The 17,879-nt window shown below is 40.6% G+C and overlaps 1 protein-coding gene across 1 annotated transcript in view; it reads right to left on the bottom strand.

Moving 5' to 3' along the window:
- The window catches only part of uxs1 (UDP-glucuronate decarboxylase 1), a 62,133-nt gene extending 50,543 nt beyond the window's left edge, over positions 1-11,590 (bottom strand). The window contains exons 1-3 of the mRNA XM_080753170.1: positions 10,803-11,590; positions 2,219-2,246; positions 679-727 (exon numbers count right to left, since the gene is read on the bottom strand). Coding sequence (XP_080609296.1) covers positions 679-727; positions 2,219-2,246; positions 10,803-10,890 — 165 coding nt within the window. The 5' untranslated portion in view covers positions 10,891-11,590. The remainder of the gene's footprint in view (positions 1-678; positions 728-2,218; positions 2,247-10,802) is intronic.
- Positions 11,591-17,879: the final 6,289 nt, after the last annotated feature.

Below are 17,879 nucleotides of genomic sequence, written 5' to 3' on the forward strand. Positions count from 1 at the left end.
TTTTATGCCCATGTATGGAGATCCTGATGTCATCAATATCTGATAATGCCCATATATGGACATATTGTTTCAGCGCGACCTCGCCCTTTAGGTCACCAGGTGTAAGTTGCTATATTAGCTACAGTGAGAAGTCCAAAAGTATTTTCCACCTAGACTATCCCTGAGCTGGTCTAAAGTTCAGCGAAGTGACAGTACAAATTAAGATGTATTCAGTTCGGTGTTGGGTTTGAATGCCTGTAAGAGCGCATTTATAAACTGATCAGTATGCAGAAAAAGGAGGGAGAGATAGTCTTTCTGTATAATAAAAAGGGCCCTAAAATGTATCTCTTTGGCCGTTTAATTAGAGAATCACTATTTTGCATACACATTATGTACTGTAGTTTCACTGGTAGAGTTACAATGGTGACAAAGTGAAACAGCTTCTAGCTTTAGAAGAACTTTGTGTATTTTGATTTCTGCTATAGCAGCCACTCAGAAAGTCCATCAATGGGACATACACAGTACACACATCCATTCTGAACGGATAAATTAGCCATAATGGCCTAAGAGAGAGTGTGTGTGTGTGTGTGTGTGTGTGTGTGTGTGTGTGTGTGTGTGTGTGTGTGTGTGCCCAGGGATTGGTCAGGGTTAGGGAACAAATCCAGGTCAAAGGGGCAAACCATTGACTCTTGAACTCACTTCATCAATTCTCTGTTCAATCTTCATCTCTCCATGTTCCTGTATCGATCTGTGACACAGAGAGAGCACGAGAGCAGAGAAAATAAACAAGAAAAAAAAAAGAGAAAATGAGAAAATGCTACCAGAAGGTAGCATTTACCTCCCTGCCCCCCCCCCATCGCTGTGGATCCACATGGCAAAGCAACTATAACAATTTCAGCCTACCGCCAAAAGCCTCCAAAAGCAAAGCTTTTTATGTTGCAGTTCTCTCTCTCTTCCTCCCTCGTCGGTCCTCTCATCGGTAACACGTTTTTTTTACTTTACTTGAGTATTTCTAATTTGCACTTTACACTTTTACTTCGACTCCACTAAATCTCGGATCCAAATATTGTACTTTTACTCCACTACAATTATTTAAAAACGTAGGTTTTAATAATACGTTTTAACATTATGCCGGATAGACGCACGGGGCAAACGGCGAGGAGGGCGAACGGCGTGGTTATTCCTCTCATCTGCCATACCTCCAATCTATGCCCCCATCCCAATCCAAGGCGTATCATCACGGATAGACAGTAATCCTATATTCTTGTCTGTTCTCCCTCCCCCTCCCAAGACATGGACAGGCCAGGATGCGGGCTCAACAGCCCCTACAGGTAATCTCAAATAGATGAGCCACTGCTTCTCACATGATTCACCACTGCAGCCTCTCACACCCATGATCAACAGCTGCAGTTTGACAGTGGTTCCCCATGTTGTGGGCTGCGTCATACACACACACAAAAGAGCTGAAATGATCAACCTTTGGTCCTTCTAATTTAAAGGGATAAAATCTGAAAGTAGCATGCATGCAGCAATTGCAGCATTGTTGCTCAATAGGAGAATCTTTCTGAGAGGATGGAAGACAAGACTGTTGAGAATGTGAAGAACTCTGCATCACCGCCAAGGCAGGAGTTGGCAGCGACAGAAAATTCATGTGGCATGATGATGGTAGGCAGAATAAAACCAAATAGGAGGCACCATCTAAATCAAAACGTGTGATGGCATACTGTAGATTGGAGCGTAACTGTAGGGCTGGGTGATATTTGTGACTGTGTGCATAACTCAATAATCCATATTGGTTATGTGACAATATTTTGTGGATAACTGTGCTTTCAGAAGATTTATAAACAATCATTAGGAATGTACATATGATTATGCCTAAACAGATAAAAGCATTCAGGATACGATGATGCCTAAATAGATAAAAGCATTCATTGATCATTTCACACAGCTAGAAGAACCATATAACATCTTCGGAAGATTGAATCAATATAATGTAATGCAGCGTTTAAGACCAGTAAAAGACAACATTAAGGTATTTCACAATAGTCATTTAACCAAAATCCCATCCCAAACATCTAGTCTCATCACTATATCAGACTGAAGTGATTTATTATTACCATTTATTACACTCAGCTCTTGTGTGACCAGGCGATAGGACGGAAAACAAGTAACCGCCACGATAGTACACTGACTGAGTGGCAAGTGGTAAATAAAATAAAAAAATATGAATATACCATACCTCATGTTTGTGTATGTTCCCCAGACAGCTGGAAGAGAGAAAGGACAAATAATACATTAGTTAAAAACTGGCAGAATATAATTTATTCACAGTTCACACAACAATGGTATGTAACCTAGTTGCCTAAAAATCTAATTCATCTTGCGCCAACATGGGAGTAAAAGGTGGTCTATGGAGGACTCAATGTGACATTGTTCATGTACATACAAAATCCCTTATACTAGCAGAAAAGGTGTGTTTGAGCCACTTTATCAACTTGCCCAGCATTGACTTTGTCTACCCCCTCTCAACTCTCCCTTTTATCCTCCCTTCTCTCCCCCTCCACAGCTGATGGGAGCTCTGGTCCAACGTCACATACAACCTCCCTTTATCTCCCTGCTCTCTCAATGATCAAGCTCTGGTCAGCTTTTCTCTGACATAAACCTTTGCATGCCCACAGGGGCGTCACAAGGGGGGGGGGGGAAGTTGGACTGAGTGACTAGGGCCCAAGGTGGAGGGGCCTTAATTATTTTATACTTTAGCTATTGAAAAACAGAAGATATATACAAGGTCACAGTGCGGCACCGAGTGCCGCGCTGCAAGCTTGTAGATCTGCTATTTAGTCGTGAAAATGTGTGCAAATGATCTTTGAACATGTGTTTTGTACGCGAACTTTTGTAACTCAAATTTTAATTCTGGGGGTCCCTGGAACGAAATATATGGAACTATATCATTTTGGGGGTACAAAATAATGCGTAATAATGCGCTCCCAGTCTAAATGGATCCAGACTTAGACTTAAAGGAGTAGTTCACCCCTAAACCCCAATCTATCAATTACTCGCTCCATGGAGACTTAATTTTGTTGCATTCCTAATCGACTTCATTACACAAGTCAACTCCCACCAGAGAAAGTTGAAAGTCGAAGTTGAAAAAAATTTCTATTGTGAAAATAGCAGATTGTGAAAATAGCAGATCTACATGCTCACAACGCCTCACGATGGGAGGCGTTGTGAGCATGTAGATCAGCTTTTTCAAAATTTTTGCCTCTATATATTTGAGAATTTGGACAATGTTTAATTTGCCATTTTAGAGGTATTAAAAAGTCCTTAAATTGGCACTTAACAAATGTGAAGATACCCTCTATACACTTAAACTTTATGTTGGTTTGTTTACAGTTGAGTGAGAAAACAATGTTTCACATTAAGTTACCGGTAATCATCTGGGAACCCCCCATAATTGGGGGGTCGTGTGTGATGTGATGACATCATCTAACGATAAAGTCGACTTTAACTCAACTTTTTACTGAGTCGAGTCGACTTGCAAAAATCACAAGTCGTTAATGCCCTAATACAGACAGAGAGGCCCTCTCATAGACGGCTAGCCTCTTGTGAAGCCACGCGGTAAAAAACAATGTTCTGAAACAAATCTTTATAGTTTTCTCTTATCTTTGATTTATTTTAATCTTTATATTATATCATTTCAAGTAACATTTGTTGAAATAAAATCATGTGAGACATTTAGAGGGAAAGCTTTTCTGATACTGGTATGGTTATTGGAACAATAACTCCAAAAGATCAGCAAACATGAAGACTTCAAAGACGAAAGGGAGTCTCCCTGCTCTTTCTTTTTTGATGCTTTGGTCCTTGTCTGAGAGCCCTGGCAGTCATCCTTATAAGTAGGTTTTAGCTAGTGAACAGGTAAATGCACTCTCTTGCAAAATCTCAAGTACACACACTTATACTGACCAATTGCCAATATAGCTTTACTCAAAGACCAAGATTATAATAATAATTAAAGCTGCAATCCGGAATTTATTTTAAGGATTAAAACATTGAACCAATCTGTATGGTAGATTATGATACAATACGACTAGCACTATCTGCAGTGGTTGGAGCCTTGGAGGTGGACAATTACTGCACTGCTTGACCTGGACAAGTGGTGATACCGTCTTGGATGAGCTGAAGTTGTTACTTGGATGTCATATGGATCGCAGCTTTAATTAAGTCCCAAAGGAGACAATTGAGGGTATGCGTGGGGAAGAAAAAGGCAGAGAAAAAAAAAGGCACAGTATTTTATGTGGACCAGAAGGATAGAAAGGATAATAAATGTGTGTCCTAGTTGTGTGAATGCCCTGTGTCCTAGTTGTGTGAATGCCTGTGGCTACACCACACAGGTACTCATAAAGCACCTGACCTTCACTGCAGTCCCCTGTCTTTGCCAACAAGCCTCCAGGGCCCATCATCACTCAAGGTAAGTCTCAACCCCCCTTAACAACCCCCCCCCCCCCCCCCCCCCCCCCCCACACACACACACACACACACACACACACACACACACACACACACACACACACACACACACACACACACACACACACACACACACACACACACACACACACACACACACACACACACACGAACGCACACACACTCTAAGTTAGTAGCCTTACTACTACCTGTTTTTTATTGTTATTTTTCAGAGTTGTCATCAGATTCAGCATTTTACATAATGTTCTTGTGGCTTGATAGATATAATAACAATAATAATCATCATCATAATCGTAATTATAATTAACTTAAAAAATTAAAGGAGAAAAGAAATATATATAATAGAGATTAACCGAGTCAGTTCGTAAAAGTAAAATTATCATAATTACCATAGTCACAAGTTAACAATAGATAAAAGGAAAATCACATTGATCAGTCACAGCAAAAAATTACAATTCATACTGAACTGTATACTGTACTACTACTGTATACAGTAGACCTATAAACTCGAAACATGGCCAATGCATTTCTTGCTTGGCATCCATAGAAACCTATATTTCAGTTTGAACTGACAATAAAGTGCTATATCATATCATATCATATAAACCCTAAGTATAAGCTGCCTGCATGCTTACTTAATAACTGAGACAGATGTTATAGATCAGTGGTTTTCAACCCTTTCATTTAAAAGGTCCATTATTTATTCGGTATTTGAGCTCCAGACCACCATTTGATGAGATTTAGAGCGGAAAGAAAGATAGCAACAATTAGCCCTCACCACCATCACACAAGATAGTTAATAAGCAAGGAACCACTTCATTATATTGGTCAGAAGAAATGTTTCTTTTTTAAGTAGTTCACGAAAGGGTTCCAGCCAGGAGACATAGAATATGTTACCAATTATTACTTATATCGGCATTAAAGAAGTACATTATGTCTTTGATGTGTGGATCGTTTCCATTTTAGAAGTAATGCAACCAGGGTTGTGAACGCCATAACGTCTAGTAGCAGCGTTATTTTGTTTAGTTGAGTATTAGTAGGTGCTGCAAGTCCAAAGAGTGTGGTCAGTGGCCACGGTTCTATATGCGTTTCACTTTGAAACATTTCCGAGACGGTTTTGAATATACTGTGCCAGAAACATGACAGACTGGAGCATTGCCAGAACATAATGCATGAGTGTTGCTGGCGCAGCTTTACAACGCTCGCAGGTTGCATTTTACTGAGTCTTGATTTTGTCCAGTATGTGCAATGTAATAATTTAAACAGGATAAGTGCATGTTTGGCACAACTGGACGATGAATGCACTCTTTCTAGGATTTGTTTCCACTCAGCCTCAGAAAAGCTGTGGTCCAGATCGGTTTCCCATTGTGTTTTTATTTTGGAGATACGGTAGACGTGTGACTATTTTAACATCCAATCAGTTATCTGTAACGTTACCCGTGGTCTGAGCTGATGTCTACCTTGATACTCTTTTTTCATGTTCTGCATCAGGTAGGAGGATAGTATAGTGAAGTGACTCTTTTGGGTCTCAAGCTAAAAAGTTTGGGAATCACTGGTATAGTGTACATAGTACATCTGTATATTTAAATGTTTGCTGACGGACGGTGTCTCTTGTTATTCTTCTGTATCTATACTATACTATCTATACAGTACTTCTTTGCCCTGTATCTGTCACTTTTACTGTTGTGCTGTCTCCGGTGCCTGAATTTCCCCTGCAGGATCAATAAAGGCATCCATCTATTCTGTACAGTACACACACCTTGCTTACAGTAAGTCTCCCCACACACACACACACACACACACACACACACACACACACACACACACACACACACACACACACACACACACACACACACACACACACACACACACACACACACACACACACACACACACACACACACACACACACACACACACACACACACACTCTCTCACTCTCGGAGAACTACAATGTGCAAACAAACCAATCAAGTTGAAGTTTACACCAAACAATTTATATGAAACACATTTGTTGCTCTTGCGCCAACAGCTAATACTGTATATGCAAATAAAAGCAAACCAATGTTGAGGAAAACATGTTGTTGGTAATGATTCTTGGCAATATCTTTAGTCTAATGTCACTTAGATCCTAACGTCTATAGTCATGTTTTCTTTATCACCAAGATCAGTCAATGAGGAAGCAACTAAAGGAAAATGTACTGCAATAAGGAAGGATGGGAGAAAAAGATATGGTAAGTAAAGTGCATGATTCAACTCCCTTATCCAATTTTATATTCATGGACAGCATAATGCACGCAGGTGCCAACTTTCCTAATTACCACTGTGAAGTAACTATCAAATGGGCTATTGCCCTACTTAGACTGACCACAAAACCTGATCTAACCTTAACTGTGGTTCATCAACATAACAGCTGACCATTCATTCTGCCTTTAGGCTATGGGGCCTTGATGTTAAGCAGCTAGTCAAATAGTCAATTAAACCAAAAACCATGCTGCCCCTAACGAATCGTTTACCATTTTTGATTGATTTATTGAATACTTTATTAACAGTTTTCAAAGACAGGTACAGGATGGTATAGGCCTAGTACAATATAAGGTCTGCTAAAAGGATTTTCCAAGAAAGATTACGGCTTGTTTCCAGTGGGGTCCTGACTCCTGTGTACTCAATTAATCGAAAGATGAAGATTAGGAGTGAGGAATTTAAAGAGGACATTTCATGCTGTTATTGTATTTATTAAGTACCTTACAACAAGGTTTTTTAGCTTAAATAATTCTATGATTCTCTCTCTCTGCATGTTCTGAGCATTTGTCATTGGCAATGATAAATTACAGACTGCTGGTGACACTGTTGAGACAATGTTCAATGAAGGAACTTGTTTTTCCCCCACACTGTAGGAATAGCTTTACCCAAAGTAACACAGTAAAGCTTTTCCTGCAATGTCCCACTGACTGTGGGAAAAGCTTCACCCAAGAGTGACTTCCGGTTTGCCACGATTTCCTGCAATGTGCTAGCCTGACACTCAGCCTGAATTGACATTTCGTTTCACTTCATTATTCAGTCTGAAGTCAGTTCCGCCCACAGCCTTTGCAGGGATGGGCGTTGCCGAAATGAGGCACTGTTCAGCGATTGGTTCACCGACCAACACATGACATAGTGTTGTTATGTGTGCCTGGCTGGCTAGTGGCTAACCTGTTGCTTGCTAGTGCTACTTGCTAACCAAAGAAACAGTCAGAATAGGAGCACTAGGAAACTAGTAATCAAACACAACATAACATGCCTGCTACTGGTGTTTCATAGAGAGATCGATACGATCGCATTTTACCGCAATTTACCGCATTTTACCGCGACACGATGTGCGGTACGGTACGGCGGCGGCGCTGGTGTACTTGGAAACACACATGAGTTCTGGGAAACCCCCACCCACGCTGATCACAAGACGCTGATTCACGACGCTGATTCGCCCGTTTGGATTTTCAACCGAGGCAGGCCTCCTCATTGAGAGCGATTCTAGACCTGAATCGCAGAAACAAAAAAATTAAAGGGGTGTGGCTAGCGATTCAGGGTCTGGAACTAGGCTAGCAATGTGCCTGACTGTGGGAAAAGCTTCACCCAAGAGCGACTTCCGATTTGCCACGATTTCCTGCAATGTGCCTGACTGTGGGAAAAGCTTCACCCAAGAGCGACTTCCGGTTTGCCACAATCTTTCTTAGCTAACTATTCACAATGTGGCTGCAGCCAATCAGCCCATCAGGAGAGAGAACCTGTGTATCGGCTTACTATTTTATAGTGTCCCAGTTTAAGTTTTGTCGGCTAATTTATTTGTTTTATCATGTTCTGGAATTGCAGTGATATATATATAATATATATTCACTGTGGATGTATTTGGTAAATACACACATGTTTTAGTGGTCTGGTCACACTAGAAGATTGCTTCATCAGTCTCGCTTGAAATGCAATATTAAGAATGATGAAACATGATAACACATGTGTGGACATGTCACAATCACCAGCCAATGACACTTATGTCTAAAGGTCTGCGATTCAAATAGAGATGAGAGGATAGACTGTTCATATCAGGACTGCAGCATGAATTCTGATGATGAAGGCAGGATGCTCATAATGAAACACTTTGTGAGTGGTAGGTAAGAATAGATTTAATGTTGTCTGCCTGATAGGGAATGATGATATACCACATGTGGTATATAAGCAAGCACCCAGGAACTACATGGGAGCTGTCTGCTTCTTCTGACGCCTGCTCGTGCACATGCTAAATTAAACCTAGAAATTTTGAAACAAGTATTTATGTTGAATAAATAGTGCATAAAACATGCAGACTGGTCTGCCATCCTTGCTTTGAGTGCCATGCTCCTCGAGAGATTCCACCACAATCACTTCCTTCCAATGTCCTTTTTCCTTTGTGTTTATCCTGCATCAGTTCTCTCTCCTGATTGGATGAAATTGTTATCTCTCAACCTGAAAATGCATTCTCTCTTTACTGAAGGCTGGAGAGACACTCAAACACTCTAAAGCAATGATTGATTACTATCGGAATATAGAGCTATTTAATGAACTACCATGACGTAGAAGAATTCTAAAAGAAAAGCAAGTTATGTAATATTCTCATTATACAGTAATAATAATAATAATAATAATGATAATCTTTATTGTCCCCGAAGGGAAATTTGTCTTCACAGTCTGTTCAAACAAGAAACAACACATATCCATATAACAACACAAACATATATTGCCTTGTTGGAGGAGGTGATGTGAGGTGATGTGTGTGTGTGTGTGTGTGTGTGTGTGTGTGTGTGTGTGTGTGTGTGTGTGTGTGTGTGTGTGTGCGCGCACTCTCAGAACATACTGTAATGATTTCAATTGAATAATGTGATTGAATTGTGAAACAAATGTTCACACATTGATACTCCAGGTACACTTTGCCACTTTGAGCCTGATGGATGGGGAGATGGTACACTGTTCTGATTATCATTAGTCTAACCCTTGTTTAATAGTGAGGAGACATTGAAAACTTGCAACAGCTGACTAAATAGATGTTTGAAATGAATCAAATGTTTCATGTTCCTGATTACATAAATATGAAACAAAGAAAAACACAATTTTGATTACTTCTGATTAATGGTCAGCGTACAATTACGTACATCTTTCAATGTTTTTTGCAATTGATTTGTGAATGTTTGCACTCTGCATAATTTAACATGAACTTCATATAGCAAACTCAACCAGTAAAAAATAAAGAGAGAATGTCAATGGAAAAACAAAACACATGGTGAAATTCATAGGTCTGATTTTGAAATAGTCTCTCATTCATCATGTCATTGAATCAACCACAAATTCCAGCACTGATATGATTGGGGAAAGACCTGACTGATTTATAGCGATCCTCCAATGCCATTAAAAGTGTATAAGTGTAAAATACAGCACAAAATGCACAAGACAATAATGCACCGATATTTGGCTGTCATGAAGGATTTGCCAAAACAATCTGCCAATGACAAACACCTTATTCTGCTGAACTGTTGCTATTGACTCTTCTTTGGTGGACAGAATGATTGAAGTGTATAAGTAAGTAACAAGGAAAAAAAGACAATATTGGCAATCTTACAAGTATTAATAAAAAAACAAACAAGCCTGGTCACACACTACTGTGGTACGGCATTCCACTCCTTAACCAATATTTGTTGCATGTCAGCCAACAAGGTTGTGTTGGTCACTCTAGCATGGGACAGCACACCTAAGATGATCCCACAAGTGTAAAATCTACCCTATTAGTAACCATTGTCATGTACTCATATTTCCCCAGAACCCCCACTCTCAAGTTCATTTATGATATCACGCATTAGGTGAATCTCACCTCACCAGCCTAAACACTGCACTCTACGTAGTACTGACCATCACAGGTCCCTCCTGTCCTGTACATCCTGGATAATGTGGGTACACAGGATACAAACATCCTTATGAAAAGTCATGTTGTTCCCACTTGACTTAATTAGAAATTGAATGACACCATCTACAAGAACTATTTCTACGTCCCATTAGTTCGAATAAGGGTTAGGGTTTGGTTTTAGGGTTATGTTTAGGCATAGTTTTACAGAGGTTTGGGTTAGGTAGCAGAGTAGCATTCACCAGGTTAACATTCACCAGCGTAGGCAGGTTTGCAAGCCTTCACCAGCATCGAACTAATGGGACGTCCACCTTGGTCAATGACTGTCATAACTCGAACTAGCTCAACTGTCACTTTCAATTAGATAAGTTTGAACTTTTAAATATACATGAATAGGTCGCACTGTCACTGAGAGAATGTATATACTTACAGGCAATGTAGGCAATCAACGCGAGGGCGACGAGGAGCTTCATCATTCTTCTGTTTAATCCTGATAGCATCCAGACGATCCGCTTCATCCTCTGCTTAATGCAGCATATAGAACCAGGAAACCCACCGGGATGAGCTACAACATTTTTAGTCGAGAATCACCCGCCTCCTCAGTCATGTCCAGGGTTCATTCCGTCCCCGTCTAAGATTATCTTCGTTTATTAATAGTGAATGAGTCAATGACAAAACGCAGCAACAACAAAAGTAGCAAGACATGCAAGGCAGGCTAGCCACGGCTGCTACGTCAACAGTGGACAGTCATACGTGGCTAGCAGCGCTACACAGGTAGCAATCAGGATCAGGTGGCTATGTGTGCAGCACTGTTGTGCTAACCTTAGCAACTTGCCATCAACTCAAGTGTTTATAAATGCCACATGTTCACAGACGTAGCCGCTTTGAAGAGCTCCAACCCATAGTCATCGTTAACGCGGTCCGATAACTTAATGGTCCATTCAGGAACCACAGTGCTGCCGAGCGACTGACTAGTTATTAACAACTAGCCAAACATTAGCGGCTAGCTGGCTAGCAAGGTATCGACAGTGACAGGGTGTTTTATTGCCGTTCATAACTGCTGCAAACAAAACATGCGAGTTCCGGGGTTGTGGTTGGTAAAGTAACTCGCAACCAGACGAACGTTCATCTTAACCACGGACTGGAGAGAGGCGCATGTTGCACTTTCTTCTCTGCTCTGCTGGGCCGAGGTACCTAAAGGCGAGCGACTGTTCCTTGCTCGATTAATCATCCTGCCGCTGTAATGATCAAAACCACTTTCCCAAACAGTGGGTCGCGACCCATTTGTGGGTAGCGTGCCGCGGCCACCTGGGTACACTAAACCCATCACTTTTACTTGGCAAAAATAATCTCTGCCTCAATGTAAATCCACCCACGTAGCAAACTCAATAGATGATGTCTTATTCCTTTCTTTCTTTTTTATCTTTTTTTCTTTTCTTTTAACTGTCAAATTTCGTGTTCATTCGCCGTGGACACACAATGGTTCATTCATAACCCTCACGAATTTGGGTAATTTTCCACACGCAAGACTGAAGCGGACCAAAACTGTGTGTGTGTGTGTGTGTGTGTGTGTGTGTGTGTGTGTGAGTGAGTGAGTGAGTGAGTGAGTGAGTGAGTGAGTGTGTGTGTGTGTGTGTGTGTGTGTGTGTGTGTGTGTGTGTGTGTGTGTGTGAGTGTGAGTGCGTGCATGTGATCATGTGTTTTTGTGTCTGCTGTCTGATGGACTTTACTGTCTGAGAGAGTTGGCAAGTGATGTCAAAAACGATTTAACAAGCCTATATAATATAGGCTAGTTAAATATATTGTAGTCCTGTGCCCGGGGGGCACAGGGGGAAACCTATGTTTCTATATGTCAGTGGTGCTCAAACTTTTTAATGTCAAGGATCCCCTAAATGATATGTATTTGGCAGCTGACCCCCATCTCAAAATATTTAGTTCCAGAAGTAAAATTTGAGTTACAAATGTTCGCTTAAAAAATACATATATTCAAAGATTTGCACACATTTTCACGTCTTTTCAAAAATAGCAGATCTACAAGCTTGCAGTGTTGCACTCGGTGCTGCGCTGTGAGCTTGTATATCTGCTATTTTTCAATAGTTAAAGCATAAAGTAATTAAGGCCCCTTCACCTCGGGCCCTAGTAACTCAGTTCCACCCCCCCCCCCCCCCCCCTCTGTTAGCTTGTTAGCTTAATGTGCAACATTATTTTCCTCACTCAAGTCTCCTACGGTAGGAATCATCGCCAACAGCAAACCAACCAACATAGAGATAAATGTAAATAGCCGATCTAGTTCGGCTATTTTCACAATATTGGATGTGGAACCGAGTCAAACGAAATGTAATGCTTAATTACAACTGCTTGGGGGGTCCCCATTTCAAATACTTCACTACCAATACAACTTCAAGGTCCTGCTCTTGACCTTTAAAGCCCTAAACGGACTCTCCCCATCCTATATGTCAGACCTAATACAACCATACATCCCAGGAAGACCACTACGGTCCCAAGATGCCGGTCAGCTCACAGTCACAACACCCAATAAAATAACCGTTGGGGCAGAGCATTCACACACCGTGCCCCATATCTCTGGAATGCTCTCCCTCAAGCTGTCAGGGATGCGGACTCCCTTGACATTTTTAAATCCAAGCTAAAAACCCACCTTTTTTGCCTGTACTATGGTTTGCCCTAGTCCATTACCACTGTTATGACCAAATCTTACTGCCCATGGTCATTAACATTGTGTTCTAACACTTAACATTGTGTTGTTTTACTTCTATATGCTCTTTTTTGTCTTGTCTTTTGTTGTTTTTGCTTTCTTTTGTTGTTGACTATACTGTTTGACTGTTTTTATTTTCTTTGAAAACTGTCTTGCTTTGCCCTGTTGTGAAGCGCACAGAGACCCCTCGGGTGATTTTGTACTATAAATAAAAATAAACTGAAACTGAACTGAAATATGTTTATTTTGGGGGGTTACTGCGGTTACTGCCTGAAAAGTTTGGGAACCCTTGCTCTAACATGGAGAATGTAATTAATTCTGTAGCATTGTAGTTACATGGTAGTTAATTGTAAATGTAGCCATGTTTGCAATCATATAAGCCAACAAATCTCTGTCTGCCAAAAAAAAAAATGTTTGTCTGTAAAAAGAAAAATGTCTGTCTGTGAATCTCTGTCCAGGGCATAACTCAGGGAGCGATAAGCCACATGGTCACAGATTTGGGGTGTGAGCTTTAGATGACCCCTGGTCGTGGAACGTGGAGCGTGCCAAACGGCAATTGGGAGGCATTTACAGATCCCGGGAATCAAATAATCAAAAAACGGGCGTGAGGAGAAGGCACTGGACTTTCTGAAGCCTGAGGTCTTAGCCAGAAGCATCGGTTTCTATAGGTTTCTTTGGTAAGTTGTGATGTTTGCGCTGGGGGGGTGCGTGACGTTTGTGCACAAACTAAGCTATACGTTCAAAGTTCAAAGCTATGTTCAAAGTTACTTTAGATACAGCTATATTTTAATTTGTTTGCCCTAAAATCATGCAAAGTTGTGGTACACAGTATGTCTACTAGAGTCATGTCATCAACATGGATCTGTTCCATTTCCCATATTTCCTCCTGATTGACTATGACTGCCTTCTAAAGTTTGTGTATGTGACGTGACGGTTGCTTATCTCCCGTCTTATTACTGGTATATAACTTTACAGTTCATGTGTTATAGTTGATTGTACTTATTCATCAAGGTCTGTCATTGCATGTGATGATAAAAGGGTGGCATTTGTTCTAAAACGTTAAAGACATCGGCCTCTTGATGTATAACAGGCCGATCTGCTCTGGTTCTGCTCTGGCATCCATTGTGATCAGCACAACAGTGCTGGAGATTAGCTGGTCACAGACAGAGAGAAAGACACACACACACACACACACACACACACACGCACACGCACACACACACAGACACACACACACACACACACACACACACACACACACACACACACACACACACACACCCTAATCCCTAATAACATTTACTAGTCGCTCTGTTACTCTCTCTGTTCTCTTACTTTTTACGAAGAGCTACATTTGTAGCTTGCCTTTCCACTGCAGCATAGGCCACATAGGCAGTAACAGTGGAAGCAATGAATTATTAAATTAATTAGTCTGTGACTAATTTCTCCTTTGATAATGTGGGAACAGATTAATACCTCATGATACAGTCTAGATTTAAAATTTGATAATGAATAGTGGACCATATTTAGCATGTCATTAATAAACCATAAAATCTGCATAATGCTGTATCAATTGTCCATAGAGATATGTGTGCTAGTATATTATTACTTGACTATGGAAGTTTTATTCATGTAAGATATGACAAAAAAACAAAGGACATCAAAATAAACAATTACGAGATGGCTTTCCTGTAACTGTGTTGACAAGTGCTTTGAAACATGAGATTAATTTGGCTCGCTTGAGCTCCTCTGGCGGGCTTACAAGCTGCATGTTTGTGTTCAGTTTGATGTAAAGCCATGGCAATTCCAATATCATTAACAACTCTTTCACACATTCTGAGCTCCTTTTAATGCTTGATCCAACTACACACAAACACAATGATTTGATAGGATGTACATTTCTCTCCCTTTCCCTCTCTCACACAGTAAAATCCTGAGTTTTAATTTAACTCTGCTTTTAATTACCCCACTTTTCCCACAGCCATCTTAAAGTCTTTTCGTTAAAATAAATGTTAAATAGCTATATTCCTATATCAATTGCTTATGAGCCCTTTTTATTCCAATGTGTGGGTCGAGATCCACCACTACAAATTATGTTCCAAAAAAGACTACAATCAATCTACCCCAATTTTTTATTAAACATTGAGGAGTATGTAAACAACGCACAACCAAAAGTGATTTCATATCCACCCATGGGGGATGACAAATGTCGCTGTTTTATTTAGAAGCGGAGTTTTCACCCACCAAAACAGGTGAATGTCAAACATGGTCAAACAGGGATACTCCATACCATTTGCCTGTAATTGCCTTCAAAATCTTGTGGCCAGGGCCTATTTCTTACAAACGCAACATCCAATCATTCCTGAATTGCAATCACATGTTGAGTGGCCTCTATACCACTCTTGGTGGCACAAACACCCCACGACTAACACAGCCCTGGGGTAGGAAACCCAGCCTGCCGGAGATCTGTGCACAGAGGAGCACTTTTCAAAGCTCTAGTCACTTTTTCCTTTGAGGTTATAAGCTAAAACAAGGACAATGCCTTTTTCATAGAATAGTTATTACAACAAGGTTTCAATAGCAGCCATCACTGTGGCAGAGTACATTCTCAGATGTAGGCTGCCATTATAAAAATTGTCTCTCAAGTAATTAATTATACATAGCTATTGTATTGTTCAGTGTACACTGATGATTCCTAATAACAACTGATCAGCACGCGTAGCCCATGGTGTGCAGCTGGTGCTTGATGCCTAGCAACACAATATAAATGAATTTCTGATTAAGTCAAGACCTTTTAATTTGAACAAATGAAGCCTATTTGCCTTTTATAGTCACATTGAAGACAGCTCCACGTTGATACCAGCTCAAAATGCTCCATAATGATTTTAACTTCACCAAGACAAATCAGCTCTATAAGTTTTTGCCAGGTGCAATGACCTCCAAGCAGATAAAGCAGATCACGTCACTTCTTACCATCCTTCCATAAGGTCTTACCTGGTAAAGAGACTTTCACATTATTTGATCCTGCTGTGGAAGTCATACCAAGATACATTTAAATTGTTTCATTTATCCAACAAATAATGCATTTAACCTTTTTGAGCAATAGATTTTGAATGCATGTTTAATTGGATTTTTGCATTATGCCAAATGATCAGGCTTGTTATTATTTCACAGCCATGCTTCACTTGAGATGTTAATACGCACGCACACACACGCACGCATGCACAAACGCACGCACGCACGCACGCACGCACGCACATGCATGCATGTACACCTGACTCCCAATAAGTAGGTTCAGTTATTGTAATCACAGTGGGGCATCAGCAAAAATGCACTTGAGAGAGGTACGTCATTTGTCTTCAATAATATAAAAATGTACTCTGATTTACACCTACCTTCCCCGAAAACGTAATCCATATATGTATATGGATATATATTAATAAAGGATAAAATAAATAAAATGTCCATATACAATATGGACATTCACAGATGATGCCCTGTTAAGGCTCTAACAGAGTCCAGGGTGAAGAGCTATTCACTTCACCTCGTTGTAGTTTCCTAGCTATCACCTAGGCTTTGTTATGTATTTTTAGGTGATAGCTAGAAAACTACACCGCGGTGAAGTGAATAGCGCTTCAACCTGGACTCTGATAGAGGCTTCAGCGTACCCCCTTATGCCCTTATATGGAGATCCCCAGGCATCAAACCCAGGCCATAACTTGCCAAGGCCCTGCTTGGCTTTACTAATTAACATACGTTTTATGCCCATAGATGGAGATCCCTGTCCCAATGTCATCAATATTAAGGACATATCTGGGAATGCCCATAATTGGTAATGCCATATATGGGCATGTTTTGACATAACATTGTTGACTATCATGCAGGGGTCTCCATATCTGGGTAACTGGTCCGATATACATCACCAGCCAGATGGCCAAGAATTGGCGCTCCTCGCCCTGAGGCGTCTTACTAGTTATTTTGGGGGTCATGGCCTGAAAAGGTTGAGAACCACTGGCCAAGGTGTGGTTCTACAATTATAGAAAATAAACAATAAACAATACATCAGAAGGTGAAGAATCTTTTTTTGTTTTTTTGCAATGTCACTTCATTGCAACTGAAACATTTTGATGACAGTAGCCTATTGGCCTTATCAACTGATTGACTGACACTTTTTGTTTTTAGTGTCTAAAATATGGACAATGATGTTTAAAAGGATAGTTCACCCAACAAATAACTTTTTTTCTACTCACTCTATGGAGACTTGAATTCATGGATATTGTTTTGTTTTTGTTGCATTCCTAAGCCAATAATTTGATGACCAACAGCGGTTCCCTCACTTCCCTGTGGAGACACAAAGAGCCTGCTTCGTTCCCTATGGAGACACAAAGAGCCTGCTTCGTTCCCTATGGAGACACAAAGAGTCTCCACTCTCCACAAACTATTGGCTTAGGAATGTGAAGAAAAAGTCTCCATGGGGTGATTTTAATTGATAGATTTGATGGGGTGTGAACTAGCCTATCCCTTTAATCAAAGAAGAGTGGAGTATTATATTAGCCTATATTAAACGAGCACAGGTCTCCACCAGGTCAGGCATGTAATGTGTTTTACATAAGTCGGCCTCCTGATGGCGCTATAAAAGGCTGATGTAAAAAATGCAGGGAAAAGGTTTTTACCTTGGCCTCTAAGGAGTGCGCATACAAAGTTTGACACTAATCGGTGGAGTTATAGGTGAAAACATGAATCGGCCTGTTATAGCGCCACCATGAGGCTGATTTGATTTTTCTTAAGTGGCAT

Source organism: Nannobrachium achirus (genome assembly GCF_963921795.1).
Source record: "Nannobrachium achirus genome assembly, chromosome: 22".
Taxonomy (NCBI): Eukaryota; Metazoa; Chordata; class Actinopteri; order Myctophiformes; family Myctophidae; genus Nannobrachium; species Nannobrachium achirus.